The sequence below is a fragment of the Manacus candei genome, unplaced genomic scaffold (assembly GCF_025592945.1).
Source record: "Manacus candei isolate 608988 ecotype Guabito, Panama unplaced genomic scaffold, ASM2559294v1 h1tg000035l, whole genome shotgun sequence".
Taxonomy (NCBI): domain Eukaryota; kingdom Metazoa; phylum Chordata; class Aves; order Passeriformes; family Pipridae; genus Manacus; species Manacus candei.
In genome coordinates this window covers 4,713,915-4,734,484 of record NW_026138083.1, presented here as the reverse complement: position 1 = coordinate 4,734,484, position 20,570 = coordinate 4,713,915, and the positions used below count along the sequence as shown (strand labels likewise).

The 20,570-nt window shown below is 42.3% G+C and overlaps 1 protein-coding gene across 2 annotated transcripts in view; it reads right to left on the bottom strand.

Moving 5' to 3' along the window:
* Positions 1 to 20,570, bottom strand: part of PLCB1 (phospholipase C beta 1) — a 344,064-nt gene that overhangs the window by 101,463 nt on the left and 222,031 nt on the right. For both annotated transcript variants that reach the window (XM_051792771.1, XM_051792772.1), the window contains exons 9-10: positions 19,554 to 19,720; positions 1,649 to 1,795 (exon numbers count right to left, since the gene is read on the bottom strand). In XM_051792771.1, the coding sequence (XP_051648731.1) occupies positions 1,649 to 1,795; positions 19,554 to 19,720 (314 nt within the window). The remainder of the gene's footprint in view (positions 1 to 1,648; positions 1,796 to 19,553; positions 19,721 to 20,570) is intronic.

Below are 20,570 nucleotides of genomic sequence, written 5' to 3'. Positions count from 1 at the left end.
GACCTTTGGATCACACCTCTGTCCTGACCAACCCTGACAAAAATCTGTGGTATGGCTATAAATTCATGCTGGTAGAGGAGAGAGCAGTATTTTATCTCTTCAGATCAACTTTAAACTGCACTGTCTTTAAACCTCCCCGTGGGCCTGTGCTTCTCACATTTGTAAAACAGCTTTACTGTTGTCTCCCAGAAAATCTGTATAAAGCCGCAGCATTTGGCTTATGTGGGTCCTAATCCTCACTGACAGAACACAAAGTCCACACTGGAGGTAAGAGGCCTGCAAAATATCACAGTTAAAAATTGCTTTTGCTTTGGCCACGTCTGCACTCTTCCAAGGAGCATAAATTTCTGCATATTGGAATCATAACTTAAAAAGGGGCCACACTGATTTTCACTTCTTTTAATTCAGGGAAACGAAATAGCTGTCAAAGAAAATACTTATGTGACGAGTTCTAGCACAAAACACATTTTAGAGCCAAGATATAAACCTTTGACAAATGGCACCTAATGGAAACAATGACAGTTCATTCACTTTATGAAGGCACGAGGAGGTGCCGTACAAAGTGTTATAACAAACATAAACCAGAAGAAAATAACTCCCCCAAGGTCTGTTTAAACTGGGCCTCACCACTGCAGGGGTTTGTTTATGTTTTGGCATACTGGCATTCAAAAGAGCTTGGTCGGTTAAAGCCAGTCTGTCAATAACATTAAAAAACCTATATTATGCAGAAGTCACATTTTTAGCACTTGGTGCAGCATTACTTTTTTTATTTGACATAATGCTGAGTCTCTGTCAAACATGACAAAATAAACATCAAATCAAACAGGAGAGACAGAAGTCCCTGTGCACATCTGCTTGTCAAAAACATTTGTTCCTATATAAACTAAACTAAAATGGTAAATTTACAATTATTTTCTCACAAGTTAACAGTATCTTAGACTAGAAAACGAGTGCCAAAAGTTGAATTCCTAAACTGTCGCTTTTTCTGAATCTTTTAAAGTATTGTTGACAATTTGCTGTGCAAACAATACAGTTCAGACTGTAACTCAAATTACCAGCAGCTTCTGGGTGCTCAGCCTTTTAAAAAACATGACAACACCTAAAAATTCCAGCTCAGATATGAGATACAGTCAGGGAGCAGAATTCCACCCCTTGCACATATGGACTGCCAGAAAGTTATGTGCCATGTTGGAACCTCCCTAATCTCTGAATCCAAGCAAATCTCATGGAGCTTAACAAACTGTCAGATTTAATGTTTAGGGGCAAACTTATTAGCTACAGAGATGTTTTCCATATTCTGCTCTGCACACTTGTTCAGCTGTCATAAAAAGTACATCATTCATTCTCCTCCCCAAATACAGACCTTAATCTGGAACCCTATCTAAGCTGAGGGAAAATTTCTGACCAGACTTTATCTGAGCAACACAACTGCTGTTCACCTGTTAATAAAAGCATATTTGATGCAGTTGTGTGTATTTGATGCAGTTGTGTAGAGGTCAGAACAACAACCAAGAGCCACTCTTGCTTCCCTGAAGGCTAAACTCCATCATCACTTCCTGCTGGTGCTTTTTGTGTATTTTATGGTACCACTGAAAATATGCTAAGAATTCCTGTAAGATAAAGAAATCAGATCTGTCCAACACTGTACCTGTGAGGTAGGTGTTGTGTGAGGAATTGATGAAATAGTGTGACAGTGGTTGAGACATATCTTCATTTAAATCCAGTTTCTCAGGGGGAACGACGCCGTTTTCTTCTCCACTCAGGTATCGCATAAATCCATCCACTGATATCTGTCCTGAGAGAAACACAGATCCAGGGAAAGCACCAGTTAATTTCCAGTACAGCTTTTGTGATGTACAGATGTTAAGGTTCATATACACTTACACAAAGGTACCTGTGAAAGACCATATAACCATCAGACCAAGCCTTCACCCAGTTATCCACATATTCTTGTTACTGCCACCTCGTTTTCAGCCACATAACTCACACCCCTTTAGCTGTACCAAAGATAAATCATTTCACAATCAGTGCCTCTGATAAGGGAATCAGAGCTACAGAAAGCTGTAGGAACAGAGAAAATAAATCTAAGCCTATCAAGGAAAGGAGTCTTCTGGGGACCAAACAAAGCACACTTTCCAGAGGAAACCGAGAAACCTGCCGAGAGCCACGGACACAGGTAACTTCAACCTCTCCTGAGTTTGGTCCAGTGTGTGTATATGAATGCAACAGAACTGCAAAGCAAAGCAAAACAAACTAAATGAAGCACCTTTCAAGTGGGAACTGAGCTTTGCTTTTTAATTTTTATATTTGTCTTCTCGTTCATCTCTCACTGGAGTGCCAGCATAAATGATCATTTCATATGCTGCTGGCAAATTAGAAAGCTGAGTCCTATCCTCAGCTTAAATATCACCACTGATCTCAGCGGAGCTGTGCTGATTACATCAGGATGAATTCTGCTGCCAAGCCTTCTGCATAAAGTTGACTTTAGGGTGTCAATTTGTACATTTAGACTCAACAAAAAGAAAAAAAAATCCAGTAGTTTACATTTGAAGATTAATGCTTCACTGAACAAATTAGAGACAGTTTTTCTTGCCTGGTATTTTTTGTTATTTTGTCTACATTTCATCTGTTGATTTACTCAACCATAGAGCTTTACTTAATTCAGCTCTACAGTAAAACAGATCTGCTGTATCTCTGAAGAACCTTGAAGCATTTATGTGCTTGGTGACTCTCAACAAGGAGAATTTCTTACCCCTTGTCCCCAACCCAAAATGTTCTGCATAGTGTGCCTGTTAAAAAAACCCCTCAGTCGTCTGACTGTGGCATTGAAAAACAGAAGACTTCGGTTCTGCTCCTGACTCTGCTGCTCTCTCTTTTTATCCTAAAACATACAAGCTTACACATACTTTTCTAGCAGATGAACAAGTAACAGGCAACCCTGCATAATTTATTTCTTTTTAAAGCTTGTAACCACATGATGCAAATATAGCATGTAAAGCATTTACTTAAAATCTGTACTTAGATCTAAGGACTTGGCTCTTGATCAGAGAGAAGATGTAACAACCTTAAAGTGCAGATCCTCATTTTCATAACAACCCAAGACTGGTGGTACTAAACAAACTTATATGACAAGAACTGTAGTGACTATACAGAGCAATGCAATTATCATTCATTCTTATAACAACAATTGCTGGAAAGAAAACCATCAGGTCCATCCACTATTTTAAGGCTGTAATCTGAGTGCAGTCTTGTCAGGCTCCACAGCTGCTTTGCTAAAGAGTGACTAATCATCCACAGACAGAGGCCCACGTACTTTCCTCTTCACAAAAAAATTCTGAGACAGTGAAAATTGGGGAGAAAACCCGTCACTGAGGTTTTTCCCAAAACTAAAGATTTAGGAGCAACTTTTCTGCTGTATGAACTTACCAGAGGAACATTAAGAATGCCAACAGTATCAGGTGCTATCATGGAGTTAGCTTCACCTAAAATCCACCTAAGAACTCTGCACTAAGTTCACTGGGACATAGACAGGGTCTATGGTGTGCACAAGCAATGCCATACAGGGAAAACCAGCTCAGATCCAAATGGGACTGCTGCTACACGGGGAACCAGCAAAGCCATGTTACATGACAGTGAGCTGCAGCTCCTGATGTTTGAGATAGCTCATCCAGACTCATGTTCGGTATCTCTGCATTGCCCTTTCAGCCAGACTAGGAGGGTTTTCCTGTCATTCCTCCTCTAGGCTAAAATGAAATGTAGTAGTTTTCAAGCACACTATTCAGAAAAAAAGGCTTCCATTTTGTTATGTGGATAGTCAGGTCGATTCATACAGACATGGTTTTCAAGGTTCTCAAAGTGATCTCTGTGTTTAATCCTCAGAGTGTACCTGACAAACAGGGTCCTTGCAGTCCTTGTTTTTCAGATGGAGACCTGAAGCTGGGGATAAACTAACGGAGTGGACAACAGCCCATGGAAAACCTGTGGGTTAAGCTGGGAGTTCAACTACACAATCTCTTGAAGCCTGTCTGGGTGAGCACCTCTGCAATTAACAGGAAGCAAAGCCCGGGTCTGCACTTCCTCCCTTCTCTCTATTTCGTGGTTCATTCTGCTTCTTTGCTTCCTTCCACACTGCAGTAAGGCAAGGTCTGCAGAGTGGTCCTTCTGTGCATTGCTGCCAGTATTAGCATAAATCACAGCAAGTATTATTCACACGTATAATTAGATGGTTTCTGAGTTACACAGTTATCTGAGCTTACGGCTGGAGAACGCTATTTTCCCCATCATAATTAAGCAGTCAGCATTTCAGAAAGGGAAGCAATTTGCAAGTTCAATTACAACCAATATTGCACCGGCGAGAGTTTCCCTGCGGAACAAAGATGGCAGATGTCAAAGGGGCTTTGTATCCTGGAAATTAAAGAGTGCATTGTTTGTGACCGATGTCAATGATATTCTGAAGCCAACTGCAGTGAGGACGACCCTCGGTGGACACTCACGCAAAACAAAACAGCCTCAGTTTATTGGTAAGGTTTGTTCTCTGTTTCCTTAAGCATGTTACAAATTTGCCACAGACGTTGCCAAGAAAAAAATAATATGTGATCAGTTCTTTCCATTATAGCTGTCATCTTTTATCTTCAGGTATATATTAGAAAGATTTAATTAGATATAAAAAGTTAGAGAAAAGAGACCCATAATGCAAAGACACAGAGACATGACAGATCCTCTTGTTTTCCTTTTTGTGCTAAAATTATCTGAACTCTAAAATTTTGATGAAACTTTCAAAATATCCAGTGTGCTTTATATAGTTAAAATTGTAGAGATAATAGGCTTGACTTTCTCACTCATCACTGTCATGTCAAATTTGATCTGATGACTCTTGTCGGGACAGAGGCAGACCCAAAACTCATCGGTGTTTATAGAAATGCTACCACCACCTTCAGCAATGCTTGGTTCCAGATCATCCTAAATGACCCTGAGTGCAATGCAACGAAGGACAAGACTCCAGCTGACTCCTTCAGCCATGCTGGAAAAGCCAGAGGGAGCAGAGCACACACAGATGTAACCACAGCAGAAGCCATGTCGGCAGCTACAGCCCTCAGCAAGACCCTTCCCTCTGCAGGGTTTGGAGTTTCCCAGCACTAGAAATTTATTCTTTTTTTCCCCCCTTCAAATATCTCTTCTCTAATTTATCCGATTAATTAGAATTTCCCTCCCCATGGGGTCACTTAGTAGTGCTCTATTAAAACACCTAAACAACACAAACTTAAAAATGTCTCCTTTGTCCTGTGGTGTCTGGCCAATTTAAATGTTCAAAACTTAACTCTTTCCCCTGGTGCCACTGGAACGCCTCACACTGAACAGGGCAGGAGGTCCTCATTCTCCTCTCCCTCTCCCCTCCAGGGCTCACAGGGCTGCTCCTTACACTTTTCCCCTCACACTTTGCACTTTTTCCCCCTCAAACTTTGGCACATTTTCTCCTTGCTTTCCATTTTTCCCTCTCACACTTTGCACTTTTTTGCTCACATTTTGCACTTTTTCCTTCACACTTCCCAATTTTCCCCCTCAAACTTTGCACTTTTTCCCCCTCAAACTCTGTACTTTTCCCCCCTCACACTTTGGCACATTTTCTCCTCGCTTTCAGTTTCTCCCTCTCACACTTTGCACTTTTTTGCTCACACTTTCCACTTTTCCCCTTGCTTTCCACTTCCCCCCCACACATTTGCACTTTTTCCCCTCACACACTGCACTTTTTCCTCTCACAGTTTTCACTTTTCCCCTCACACTTTGCCCTCTCTCCCCTCACACTTTACACTTTTTCCTCCTCACACTTTGCCCTTTTTCCCCTCACACTTTCCCCTCTTCCCCCCTCATACTTTGGCACTTTTTCTCCTCGCACTTTCCACTTTTCCCCTGCACACTTTTCACTTTCTCTCCTCACACTCTGCACTTTTTCTCTCACACTTCACACTTTCCCCTCACATTTGGCACTTTCTCCCCCTCACGCTGTGCACTTTCCCCCCTCACGTTCTCCATTATTTCCTTCACACTTTCCACTTCCCCCCCACACACTTCACACTTTTTTTCCTCACATTTTGCACTTTTTCTCTCTCACACTCAGCCCTTCTGGATAAATCTAAGTGTCTGTCAGAACCACCAGCTCCCACACCGAATCCCAGACGTTCAGATGTGGTGTTGGGTCTCCGGCCTCAGCGGACCGAGGAAATTTGGGATGAATGTCAGCCACAGGGGATTGGATTTGTCAAGGTACGCGTAAGCCGCCAGCTGAAGTTTGGTGCCTGCCAAATAAATAGCAGATCAATTTTAATGTTTTATATTGTGCATTGGAACGGGTCTGGAAAATATAAGAACAAGTGTTGAGGGGAAATACAAAAGCGTTTAATGTATTCCTAGTCACAGACATTCCCCGTACATCAAAATTAGAAATGTGTAGCTGAACGCTTGTGTAAAGGTTATATAAACTTTGATGTAACTCTACAAATGCACCCGAATTAAAAACTTCAAAGAGCTAGAGGCACTGGAAAGTCTAGAAATGCCTTTATATGCCTCTCTTTGTATTTGTACACCGACGTACCTTCCAAAACCCATTCTGTAAACAGGAAGGAGGCTTTTAAAAGAAAGGGACCTTGATTTCTCTGTGTATTTGGATCATTTTACCCATTTCTAGGTATGAAATGCAGGGCACAGTGCCCTCACTATCAGGACTGCCCGCTTGCCCATGCAGACACTTACTCACACTGTGAAGTTCCCCCGCCATCATTTCACAAGACAAATCTAGTCCAAGCTCAGACAGACCTATCCAAACCAGGTTCTGGCTTTAGCCCTGCACTACTCTTCTGTGCTGAGGATTTAAGCTCTGCTTGCACTTTAGTTGCCCATGCCAGCAGTCCTTCTGTGGGTGCCCACAATCCCCTTTCTGCCCTGCCCTTCTGATTTGGAAGCTCAGCTTTATCTTCCAGTTGCTCGGCAGGGAGTTTGTCAGCAATGGTCCCACCTGCTGCATCCAAACACCACCACTGCAGAAAGGAAGAGGAAGCCCACAGAGGGGATTCCAAAAACGTCCCCAGCAGTGTTTCTCCTGCAGCAAAGTGTGAAGCAGTTTCTTAGCAAGTGGTTCCACTGGACACCTCAAACTGCTGCTCCAGTTTCACCAGGGTGGTGAAATTCATGCCAAGACCAAAAAAAGGACCCCCAGATTGACAATCAAGTGAAGTCAACCAAATCTGGCATTTTTTCCCTAAAATTTGGAAGGAAGGAGAAGTAATTTCCTACCAGAAGAGGAATATGCTGAGAGATTCCACTGAATTTCCTGACTGTGATCACCTGCATTATGTGAAACACGGGAAGTGTTTGTGCAGCAGCTTTATCTTTTTCTGCATCCCTGGCTCCAACTGATTGCTCCAAAATAGTTACGAGGGAGAAAAAAACCCAAAAGGATGATGAAGTGGCAAGTTCTGAGCATTTCACAATATTTCCATATTAGCTCTGGCTATATAATCCTATACCTTCCACACTGGATCAGACACATAAATGCTCCTGGATGGTAGCCTAAAGAAAACCACATAAAAATGTAACTGTTACTTTGTATGTAAGTATCAAGGCCCTTTTCTGGTCAGTAGAAGTCACTTCAGTTATCCCAGAGATCCTTTTTCTTGGAAGCTGTCTTCAGGCAGGTGACATACTGCTGGCGAACAATCTATTGAAAATTCACAGAATTTATAGTAATTAAGTGAATCCTCTTTTCTACGGCCCTCAGATCTTGTCAACATTCATAAATCAAAATGTTTTCTTCTGCAGTTTATGAGATCTGGAATATTCCCCTTCCTGGGAGATGGTGCTCACAAGTTTACCATGAAACAGGAATTCCAGCCAGCCAGCTGAAATGGTTGACAGGATAGCCTTTACTTTGTGAATATATTCCTCAGAGGCTCCTCTTGAAGACTTACTGTCTCTTCATCATCCTCTTTGAGTGTACGCAGAGAACCCAGGACATTTCTCTCATCAGGGCCCTTGTGCAGGACCAGGGCACACTGTGCATTCCCTGTGCCAGCACAGGCACAGATAACAGCCCCCTGCAAAACTCTTCTTGTGCACTTTCCAGGGCTGGCAAAAGCACAGGCTGTTTTTGACACAGCAATCCTTCTTCTGCTGCTTAATGAGACATAGGTAACTTGACAAGATGCCGTTTTCCCAGTCCCCTTAGAGTGCCGGCATGACCAGCATGTTGTTCTGGATGTGGAAATGCTTGTGTGTCCCTGGGAGCTTGCCAGCTCATCAACTGGAGGACATAAACAAACCCCTGCTCACTCAGCACTGGCAGCACTGTGCCAAGCACAAGATAAAAGACATGGGGGTTCAAAGGAGGGCCGAGCTTCCAAAAGAACCTTTTCCATCAGCTCAGTGCCCTCTGCAGAGGCCCAGGATAAAGACCAAAACCCCAGCAGTGCAGCAGTCTGGGGGAAATATAAAAGTGCAGCTAACCCTGCAAACCTCTCAACCCAACTGCTGGATCTAAACTTCACCCCCTTGTTTTGCCAGGTACACTGGATGTGCAGCTACTCCATTTTCCCTGCAGTCTGCCCAATCTGCTCCCAGGAAGCCTTGCAGTCCTTTGGGCAGGCTTGGGACAGAAAACAAGAGAGGCAGAACTGACAGCAGAAAAGACCACTTATCTGCACACTTTTCTTTGCACTTTAGTCTTGCAACTTTAACATCGAAGAGCCTTTGCTCGTCCCTTAAAATTTGTCAATGTTTTGTACGACGATTTAAATGTGCATTTGCTTGTAGGCTGTCAACAGGTTCGGCCACGTGGATCTTAAACACTTCTTTCCATGTATTTGCAAACTCCATAGTGCTTTGCATTTGTTTACACCCATGCTGTTATCCACTCAGAATGTAACTGGAAAGTATAACTGTGCCAAGAGATGCTAATAAAGTAAAACAGAAAACAAACAGAAAAGGAAGAGAGACAATGAATCGGTGCCTCCCATCTCCCAGTCAGAGACACAGAATTACAACAGTATTTTGTCTGACAGCGAAATCAGGTCTATTCCAATGCAATCTGCAGCATGAATCACATTTGCTGTGATCCCACACAACCGAGCAGTCCTCTCAAGCTGAAGATTACAATCCTATAAGTAAAGCAGACAGTTGATAACTCTACCAGAGATCTGTACAACGTGTCCCAGTGGGAATTCTATCTCACAAACCAGCACTGCAATTTCCAGCTCATTAGGTATTAAAACTTCATGCCCAGTGCTGAGTAGGATGCACATACCCCTGGTGTGTCTCTTGACTCTGGGCACATATTAGCTGCTCTCTGCTCTGCAGCTCTGTGAGCCAGCAGAGAAGCTCACAGGGACGAATTTACATAAAATCCACACTGTGTGGGACATGATGTGCTGGAGTCACTCTGATGACGGTGGCAGCATTTGCATCCAAGTAATTTGGGAAGTGATGCTGAAACCTGTTTGCCTTTCCAGACACACATGCTATTACTGTATTGCCACGGTGTAACTGGAATTTCTGTCTGTATTCAGTTTTGCAAACTAGGGCAGGACAGGAGTGTCCTGTTGAATTGTCCAAGTGACATCCTCTTAATGGCAAAGTCATCACAAGGAGAGAATACGGTACAACCTCAGCCCAGACTGAAAATGCCTCAACCCTGCAACTGAGATGCTGGACTTTACCCCAGGAATGTCAGTGCTGCTCTGCTTTAGAAAAAACACCGAGGAGGTAAAAACTGTCAGGCCTCAGATCTGGATCTGCAGATCTATCAAAATATCTACATACCAACCATCACTTACACACCCCATGCAGAAATGGGCAGTAACTCCTCCATTTGAGCAGTTTTCTCAACAATCAGTAAAGGCAAAAATTCATACTAGTCAGACAGTCTTATCAAATTAATAAGCAGAGGAAGGGCAATACATCTGAATTGCTGTATCTGAATATTAGTGAAGCATTTAATGAAGTTTTCTAAATTCAAATTTTTTCTTATTGGAAAAACTAATCTGTAAAAAGCACAGATAGAAATAAACTGAGGTCAGACTAGAAGATTCAGGGCTTCTTTGAATTTGGAAGCTTAAGTGCATAAAAAACCCAGATGCTGACACACTGATCAGCAGTAGGTCTGGCTTCATAAAGTCTTTAATAAAGTGAAAAAGTAGAATCCACCACACAGGGTTTAAAGAACAGACAGTTCTCTGGTAGCTGTTAGCAAAACAAGAGGGTAAAGCTGTAACGAACCAGGTAAATGGGACACACATCAAATGAGAACACACACATAATAATTCAAGCTACATAACTAATCACTAGAGCAAAGAAAAATCTAAAATACAGATTTGAATTGGGAAGAAGATGCCTACAAATCTATCATCCTGAAAAACAGACAAGATGCAGAGAACAGAAATGCCTCTGTATATGAAGCTTCACCGAAAAAGGTGATTAAAAAAAAAAAGTAATTGATTGGAAGGGCATTTTATTATCAAGACATTGATGGAAGAGATCAAATATATCAACACTCGTACCCATAACTAAATCTAACTGCACAATCAATCCTACAAATGGCCGGAATTTATGATTGAATTAATTAATTACCAACAACATCAGGGGTCTTAATGGCACCACTGACACTGCACCCAGTCTCATGAGTAGTTTTTGACTACTTATTATCAGAAACAAGTTTCTATATAGAAGGTTATTTAGAGAACTGTTATGAATACCTCACAGTATATGCCAAAACAAGAAAAATCAAACATGTAAAGCTGAAGTGGCGACGACATATTTGTCAAGGAGTGTTTTAAGCATAAACAACAAGGATGAGGGAGAACAGTCCCAGTGGCCGAAGGCAGAAGCAGGTAACGAGATCAGAGCAAGCCACACAAAACTTGGGGGGAGTGTCTGGAAAAGCTTGGCAGTGCTACGACTAACTGTGCTAGGAAACAGTCTTGCAGCGGGTTTATTAGTTGTCTCATTGCTTGAATCCTTTAAAATCAAAGCAGGACAATATCCTGTTGTGTTCAAATCTCATTTCCGTTCTCCAAACTTAAAGGAAAACACAGCGGATCCAATTCTGCCCTCAGTTATAATTGCTCAAATACCTTCTGTAATTAGTTACCTGGCCACAAACCAAAACAAGCTGTCTTGGGTAACATGTTCTTGAAAAAGAAATGGAAAACGCAGTAAGAAAGGACTAGAGCAAGATTCCTTGCTCTACCCTTGAACGGGTATATTGTAACAAAACACAGGGAAATCTGATTATAAACAGGGAATGGTAACTCCAATCAAGATCAGAAGTAAATGCTCACTTAATGACAAGCAGTCAGTGAGGGAAAACACGGGAAGGTAAACATGTGCTTTAAGCAGCCTACATAAAAGAGCTTGCTCAGTATCAGTTAATCCATGTGGAAATCTCACATGCCCAAGGACACCGAGATCCAGAATATTTTGCAGAGGAAGGAGCATCAGGCAAGCAAAGCAGAGCTCAATATGTTTGAAGCAGGAATGTTTGCCATTCTAATGAAGCTACTGCATCCACTTTAGCACCTGCACAAGTGCACAGAGAAAACTAACAGTGGATACAATTTTTTTTTGGCAAGAAAATGTCTGCAGATGGAAAACCACTTTTCTGAACCATTAGAAGAGGTACTGCAGCCCAAGACACTCAGTTCACTCCAGGGAGGAAATATTTCCTAAAAGCTTCCAGGCAAGCCACATCAAATAGCAAACCTCATACTCCAATCAGAACTAAAACTTCGGGAGCATTCCAAGGACATTGCCATCTCCAAAGGGAAAGGAGGAAGTGTCACCTGAGAAGAAACACATGTTTCCAAATCTCACTTGTGCCTGTAGGCATGAGCCATCCGGTTTAACAAGATCTTAAAGCCACTGTGCAATGTTGAGCACGCTCTTTATTCACTTATTTTATTAGAACTCACAGGCTTTTTCATCCCTTTTCAAACTCCCAAGAAAGAAGGGCTCTAACCCACAGGGGCTGCAGCCCATGAAATGGATGTATTTTTCCTCTGGTAGTGCTAGAAAACAGCAAAACACACACCTAAGCAGGGAACATTTTAAGCACTCAATATTTTCTCCTCTTTTAAAATTTATATGTTGGAAACACATTTATTTTGAATGAGTATTGATCCTTTAAATGTCTTCAGCAGCTTTGAAAACCTCTGCTGTTACAAAGCATGGTCACAGTTCAGAGATTCTGGTAAGCAGAGGTTTTGTGTTAAGGAAAACAAGTCTTGGAACAGTTTCTAAAACTTTAGCAGACAGATATATATAAATTTGAATAATCAGTAATTGTTAAGGAGTGGGGAAAACCCCCACTCCGGTACCAATCTCTCCTAAGTCTCAAGAGTGAAGGAGGGTGAACAACTTCACCTCAGGGTCGGTCTGTGAAGAACTGTTCCATCTGAAGCCAGCCAGAGAACCACACTGGACTGTAGCTCACTCCTTGGCAGGCCTTTTCTGCTTTGCCTTTTTTGTTCCCTTTCCAAATTCAGTTTTGCTTAAAAGGGCTGGCCTGCTCTGTGCAGGCTTTACATTAAACTCAGCTACCGTATCCCAGGTTCTCATCCAACAGCAGGGCCTTGGCTGTCCAAACCCCCAAGGAATCCACATCCTGCTGGTGTCAGCTGACACTGCAAAACAACACAGAGCGACATAGCCTTGTGAAAAGTGTCCTTGCAGAGCCAAGGATCCCCTTTCCTACCTCATTCAATACATGAGGGGCAAATTAAACACAGGCAAACACCGTGAGCCACACCAGGTGTCCCAGCAGACATCTTCAGGCTGCTGTTTCTGAACACTTTGAGCCCAAACTGCAACCATCAAAAAAAATTACAGTGGGCAGAAAGCCCCGTGGCACCATAAGGTTTTACAGACACAAGCCCATTCTCCAGCTGCTCTGGAATTTTCAGCAGAGATGTAGGAGGAGTTGTTTCTGACAGGATACCCCTTACAGGATAAGACATGACAGATAGTTTAGACTCAATTAAATCTTTAAAACCTCCACGAAACCACCTTCACACTGGTTCCCAGTTAGGAGTGGAACGAGCACTTTGCAACATGGCAGATTTGTAAGGCAGACAACCAGCCCAGTGGAAAGATGTTTAAATCAGACAGATAAAAATACCATTAATCCCCACAATACTTCAGCTATTTCTGACAGACTGGAAAGAGGGACACTACTGGAATATGTCACTGTCTCCCCAAACCTTTGAAAAACACCCTCTGCAGAACGTCTCGGAGCGATCCTGGGAGATGGGATAATGTTGCATGTTGGCTTACTTCCAATTGCTAAGTTGTATGAAAAGACATCTAAAAATACATTGTTTTTTCTCTTAAGTGATACTTCTCTACATAAGCTATTAATGCACTTGCCAAAAAGTCTTGTAGTATAATGGGAAGAGATCAGAGTATAAATATGCTACAGGTGGTGAAAAAAATGTAAAAAAGAAAAAAGGCATGGTTAATATTTTTACTTCCAGGAAATCCTACAGCTGAAGAAATTATTAATATTAAACAGAAGTGGAAAAGAATAAAGGTGTGGCACTGCAAAGACAGTGCAAATAAACTGAAAAGAAGGGACTTCGGCCCCTTTAAAAGGCCTTTCTTTTCTTTACACTTGGTTCTGCAGCTGCAGGCACTGCAGTGGACAATGCCTTTCCTAAACAAATCGAGCTCTACCTTCATAACAATTGCTTTTTTTGCCCTCTTTACTACCTCTGGAAGTCTGTGCCAGGACCATATTGTTAGGAAAGTTCTCTTCATTTCCAGCCTAAATTTATTCAAGGCCACTCGACCCCTGTGTGTTCTTCTGCCAACATTGTCCTTTAGTTTACCACTTCTTTCTGCCTCCCCAGTGTTTAACCCTGGTGTATTTATAGGGAACAGCCACATTCCAGCCAGAGGATACTGTTAGATGATTCCATCTGACATTTTAAGGGAAAGTGCCTCCTATGGCTGCTGTGTTACAGCAGTGCACATACTCCAAGCATGTTAAGAGTTCTGACATTCACCACACACCCCAAAAATCTCACAGGTCACTCCTAGTTCCTCAAGGCACAGACTGTTTATTTAGTCCAGCTGACCAAAGGATGAGGAGAACCCAACAAAGGGGGTGGTCAAATGGCAACGAGCTCACCTATGGCAGAGCCAGGAAAGCTGTGCTTCCTCTGCCACCAGTTCTAGATGTCACCCCCTGGATCACAGCAACTGCCACCCGCTGTGTCCTCAGGGGCCCTCTGCAGCTGAAAGCACTACAGTTGTGGAGTCACAACGAGGAGCCAAACCCTGCAGTGTTTGTTCCAAGTTTATCTACGTTTGTTTCCTTCGGCCCTCGAGCCCACGCTGCTTTATGTCTCCAGAAGTAAACTCCATCTGATACTCATCTTCAAATAATAAATCCTGCCGCTAAAATTGAATACCTCCCCGTGTTCCACAAAAGAGGCAGTAAAACAGCAACAAGCACAAAAGAAACAGTTCTGCTTTTAGACTAAGTTTGCTATTTATGGGCTGTGATAGTCTGAGGCCGAGTCAAACACAATACAGGCAGAAAAATATGTCTCCCTAACCCCTGTAATGCAGGATTGACGTAAGAGCCCCTTATCTCTGAGCAAAAGCTGAAGGGAGTGATGCAAAACCCATTCTTACTAGTCCTCATCACTGATTCCTTTTGCTATCAAGCTGTTACAATTAAAAAGATGATGCACTTTACCTGTAGAGCCAGATGCGAAAAATCCTCATAACTGAGGACTTTACACTCAGATTTTTACACAGATTTTTACAACATTTAGTCTTTTACTTGAGATGAAGCCTTCCAAAGAATTGCAGGAAATTAGTCTGAAATTAATTTTACAGCTTGACTAGTAACTAAAAACCAAGCTCCTAGAAAGAAAATACAGTGTATTACAGAAACATATTTTGCAAATTCATTTTGACAAGTGAAGTCAAAGTTATTCATGCTGATACATTATCCATACTTACATTTGCTGCACATATACATACATTTTAAAATAGTATTTAAAAAAAAAAAAAAGCTTTCTGGTAAGCTACCTAACTTGGCACTTGGAGCTGACAGCATGGGGTAGACTATGGCTTTGGTGTGGCTTCAGCATTTTAAGGAGTAATAAATCCTGACTGGGATCTATTGTTCTGTCATCATTTGAGATTGAGAAACACTGCTGAGAGCTCTCCTCTTGTACAACTGGAATGCTGGAAAACACTAAAAATCCCCAAGTTAACGCATTTTTGGTAGATTTTTGGTAATTTGCAGTGTTAGAGTTTGGAAGGCAAAGAATTTCAGCCATTCTGTAACACTTCCCACAAATGTTTCATGCCAGAAGCCCCTACCATGTGCCTGAATGATTTATGCACCAGAATTTAGGCTTTAAATATTATGAACTATGCCTTAAAAGTACAGCTGTGGTTGCACAGTACTTGTTTTTCCCATTAAAATCTGTTGCCTAGGAAATGACCCCCTTCTGCCATTAGAAGACTCCAATGTGTAGTTATTCTTAAGCAGTTACTAAAAGGTAAATTTAATGCAGTGGGATGAAAATGTTTGAATTGCATTGATGTTTAAGGGAGGAGAAACACATCTGTGCTGAAGTGAACACGGCCTGGTGTTAAGGCTGCCATGGGAAAAATACATATAATAAATGCTGTATAAAATTACATCTTAATCTAGTGTTAATTGCTTAGTTTATTTTATCATCCAAGAAAAACTCAGCACAACAGCCACCAATAAATGTGCACTGCAAAGCAGAATAAATACTGGAATTCAAAGGGAGTTGTGGAACTACCCTAAACCCTTCTAAATACATGTCTAAGCAAAACTGACACAGAGTAAATAGGTATAGTTCAGAAAATCTGGAGAGAGAAACACTGTGAAATACAAGAGCAAAGTTATTTTCCTCTGTGCAGAGTTAAAGGTTTGGCCCTTTAAAATTAAATAAGCAGAGGTAGTTTTTAAATTAATGCATCCTTTAGAGAAAAAAAATTAGCATCTTTATGCCATTACTTATCTCAAAGATGCCCTCTAATAAGTACAATCTGGTGTGTAGACACACTGCCCAGGAAAAATCTCCAACGCACTTCCAGACTCTTTTTTTAAAGCTTATTCCATAAAGATCACTCTAAAAATAATGGCTGATAATAACCTAACCCTTGCCTTGCTCCCGCCAAGGACGATGGTGGGAAGCACGTATTATATACCTGCAGCTTTTTCACAGCTCCTTTCCCTGGTAGACCTTGGTTTCATGTTCTTCACTGCTTTTCTTGCCAGTCTGGTACATGGGTACAGCTCTTCTTGCATGTTTAGAGTCTCCAAGGGACACGGGATGTCCCTCCAGCCAAGGCTGTGGCTCAGTGGTTTTCAAAGCACTTCACTGGTTTCGGAATGAAAGGTTTAAACTGGGACACTGGGATTGGAGCTCTCAAGGCACTGGGGGCCTTTTGAACTCAGAAACTTTTAGGAATGAACCGCATCGTTAAGTCAGGAAGGACCAGCACAGTTTCTGCAGAATGTGAAGCAAGTTTATAAGGTAAATTTGCCATAATTCCAGAATCCAGGACTGTCGCTCCCGGGAGCCTGGACACCACAAGCAGAGACATCTGAAACTTGGCATCAATGTCCCCTCTCCCATCCATAATGTAACAAGGCCCTGAACAATTTACTTTGATGCAAGCCTTTAAATAAAAATAAATAAAAGAATTAAATAAAAGCAAACCGGGAACTTCCCAATAAATCCCCTGGGCAATCGATTTATTGACGCCCATCCTATTATCAACACGGTAACACGAAAGGGAACACATTCAGCAGTTGTGCCAGACACCCACTGCAAATCTTCACAGCCTGAAAACACCAAACTACAGCATGGTACCTCACCAGCCCTAACAGCCCCCCAGAACACTTCTGTTGACAGCGAGAGACTGCTCAGCAGTACCAGGGACTTCCTCCTGCTTCCACCTGATAAGGAAACCGTGAATTCATCTCCTTGGCTGTACGACACAAAGCATTAATCACAACCTGTTTCCACCACAGCAAAACACTACTCCAGATGCTTAACCTCTGGAGATGTCAAGCCCGTGTCTCTGCTGATTTTGCAAATCCCAGCAATAAATACACCTAAAAATACATCAGTGACAAGCAGGAATACGGGCAGCCTTTTTTACTCAAAGCTCTGCAACCTGATTTTACCAGGTACCAGAGGAGCCATGTTGTAAAAGTTCAAAATACTATGGACAGCTCTTGCTTGCTGTGCTCCAAATATTGTAGTTGAGCAGCAACAGGTACAACAGAAGGGCCACAATGGTGATCAGGGAAATTCTGAGATGTCAAAAGAGTTTGAACAGCGCTGTGAAAGCCGACACACAGTACAACTGGTCACTAGAAATTCATTTAATTAGCTATGAGAGAATAATTAAAGGAGAATATTGTTGTACAGTGGTTGTGCACAGATAATGAACTCAGACAGGAAATTGGAAAGAATAGCCATTAGACAACTGAAGGTCCAGAACCATCCACACAGGGTATGGGCAGCAAGGACTCAGGTGCTGTACAAAGGCACACTGTTTCCATTTTATGAATTTGGATTTGTGTTCTCAAGGGAAAATCCCTACTTTTATTTAAGAGAACTTTCCAATGCATAAAATTTTATTTGCTCAGAAGCACATGCACCACACTCTCAGAAGTTGCCCCGGTACCTGTGTTCGAGGTTCCGGCCAAGAACTGCCTGGAAATTCCACTTCAACAACCTTGGGAATTGTCCTTTCTGACAGCAGAAAGCCTGAGTGACAACCCATTTTAGAGAACACCATATTAAGAGGTTAAATAATTATTTTAAATATCCAGTTACATTTTGGTGACATTTTATAGACATGGAGCACTTTTTTGGCAATTATTCCATGAGTGTAGGATTGAGCGCACACCTACACTTCATTTAATATACAGTGAATTGCACTCCCAGCTCGGAGCAGATGTACAGAAAATATTGTGTCCCCATGTCATTCCTGATCAGCCAATTCCTGTCATTTTAAGGCAGTAAGCTCGGGAGATTTGCACTGGAGCATGTGCCAATTGCTACAGTTCGGCTGCCACACAGGGTGTTATATGAGGTGGCGTCTTCAGCACAGAGGTGGCTCTCAGGCTGTGCCAGCTGGACCTCAGAGCACAAGTTTGAAGAGGGGGGAAAAAAACCCACAATCCCACAAAAGGAATTAACTCTCTATGACTTGCCTTTCCCTTGTTAAATTCAGTTCCTCCTTATTGCTAGTCAGAGGGTGATTTCATTTTGACTCCGGTGTTCTGTTAGCACACCTCCTTCTAATAAGCCCTTTATTTGGTTTATATGAAGTGCCAATATTTGGGTAAGAAGAATGATCTTTTAGGTAACAGACTTTCCTGTCGCTGATGTGAAACAAGGTAAGCACAGAGGACTGTTCTAATATTTGCCCAGATGAGAAAGGAGGTCAGAACGTGTTTTCATTTACTCGTGTTCCTACTGACGTCAAAAGACAAGTCTGCATGAATGCCATAAAGAAACAGGATTTAACCCTCCAGCAAAACCTCTGGGAACACTAAGTTTGACTGAAGTAGAAGAAATAAGAAGCCTTATGAGAAAAATCAGAAGTGTCTGAGAGACAACACTGACCATGGCATCGAGAGCTCTAGGATTCCTTCAGGAAGACGCCAAGGTCAGAAAGGCTTCCAGGGAGAGCGGCTGGAGTGCCTTAAGGGAACTTCAAGACTTTTGGGAAAGACGTCTTTGTGTGGTCTCTGGATCCACAGTCTCTGGACCAAACCATTTTTTTTCATGTTAGACCCATTCTGCAGGATATTCCCAAGGCCCTAAAATTTCTAAGGTGCGACCACATTAAAAGCTGGGGTAACCATTAGGATATGTGGGTTGGGATAAAACAGGATGCAGACACAAACTGAATGCTATTTTAAGACTTGTGGTGGTAGCAAAAATCTGCAGAGATTTGAGCAGGAGTCCTCTCACTGGTCTTGGCGAAACGCCCAGTTAATCCCTGACAACACCTGAGATGTTCAAGAGGGAATTACAGCACGAAATCCACTGAGGTGATCTCACATCCCACTTTGTACATCACTTCATCCAAAAGCAGAGGGCTAGACTTAATACTGTGATTAAATTACAGCATTATCATGTGCTTAGTTTCACTGTCCCTGATTTCTTCATTCAGTTTTGCATTTCAGTTGCTGGTAAACAGCCATGTGACAGCACGGTTTCTGCTGAACTTCACATATCAGGGCAACTGTTCTATCAATGCTATACACTGGAAAGCAAATACTGAAACCAGCCCCATCCTTTCTAAACTGAACCCAACCAAACACACCTAAACACACCACATGATGTCTCCTAGGCTTGTATGATCCAAACCACAGACAGCTGGAAATGCAACTGGATTTCGAAACAAATTTTCCTTTAGCATGTGCTGTAGGATAACTGGGTTACTGTTTGAAATCAGAATCCAAGTACAGCAAGAGTATAAAAAGCACTGACCTTTCTTTGCTAGGTTGCTGTTTGGTTCATACTTCTCAATCAGCACCTGAACTTGTTCTTGTTTCAGGGGTGGATAAAGGATCTCGTTCAATCGTGGGTCACGCTGCTTCAAATTTATAAACTCCATCATCTGATCAACAGTAAGGTATGGTTTGCTCTTGGCACCGCTGGAGAAAAATTAAAGCAAGAGCAAAGGCATTAAAACACATTTCCTTGAAATCTCGTTCAATGTTCTGAAACTTCCCAGGGAAACCGAAACATGATTCAAAGTATCAAACAACAAAAACATCCTCCCGCTGTGTCTCTGGGCTAATTTACTTTGCCAGCATGTAACGACAATGACTCTCCATCAAACTTGCAGGAGGAGGATCTTTAAAAACCTTCAGCATGACTGACATCAATGGGAAGACTTAGAGCAATGCTAAAAGCCTTTCATTCCCCTGAATTCCTGGAAATCAGCTATTTAAAACAGTAAAAGAGAAAAGGACGTCAAATTCAATCGAGAGCTGGCCACAAACACTCCTTCCTGGCCCAACTATTTGGGTTTAATGCTGAATGACAGCAGCCCTGATTTCATTATTCCAGGATTTGTTTGGGTCTTTTTTATTACAGACCTGCTAAAAACCTTGAGGCACTTTGCAAAGCAAACAAAAAGATGCCTATTTAGAGAGGCAGTAAAAAGAGCAGAGCTGGGTACAAAGCTGTACCCAGCTGGAGACCCAGGAAGCCTCCAGGCCAGGTGATGTGCCCGGGGTTGTCTCTGCAGCACCCAGGACTGGCCTATTTCTGCTCTGGCAGAGAGGAATGGAGAGCCTGCCCCGGGTTCAGCGGGAGCAAACCAGGACAGGGCTGTGCTCCTCCGAAACCTCAGCTGCAGAGAAGACAAGCCCGACAGCACAGTGTCAGGGCAGCGGCGCTGCAAAAACATCCAGTAATTGCTTTGGTGGTCTTGGGATGTGTTTGGGAAATTGCCTTTCTCTCCTATTCCTTCATGTTCCGACTCCATTGATCAGGATG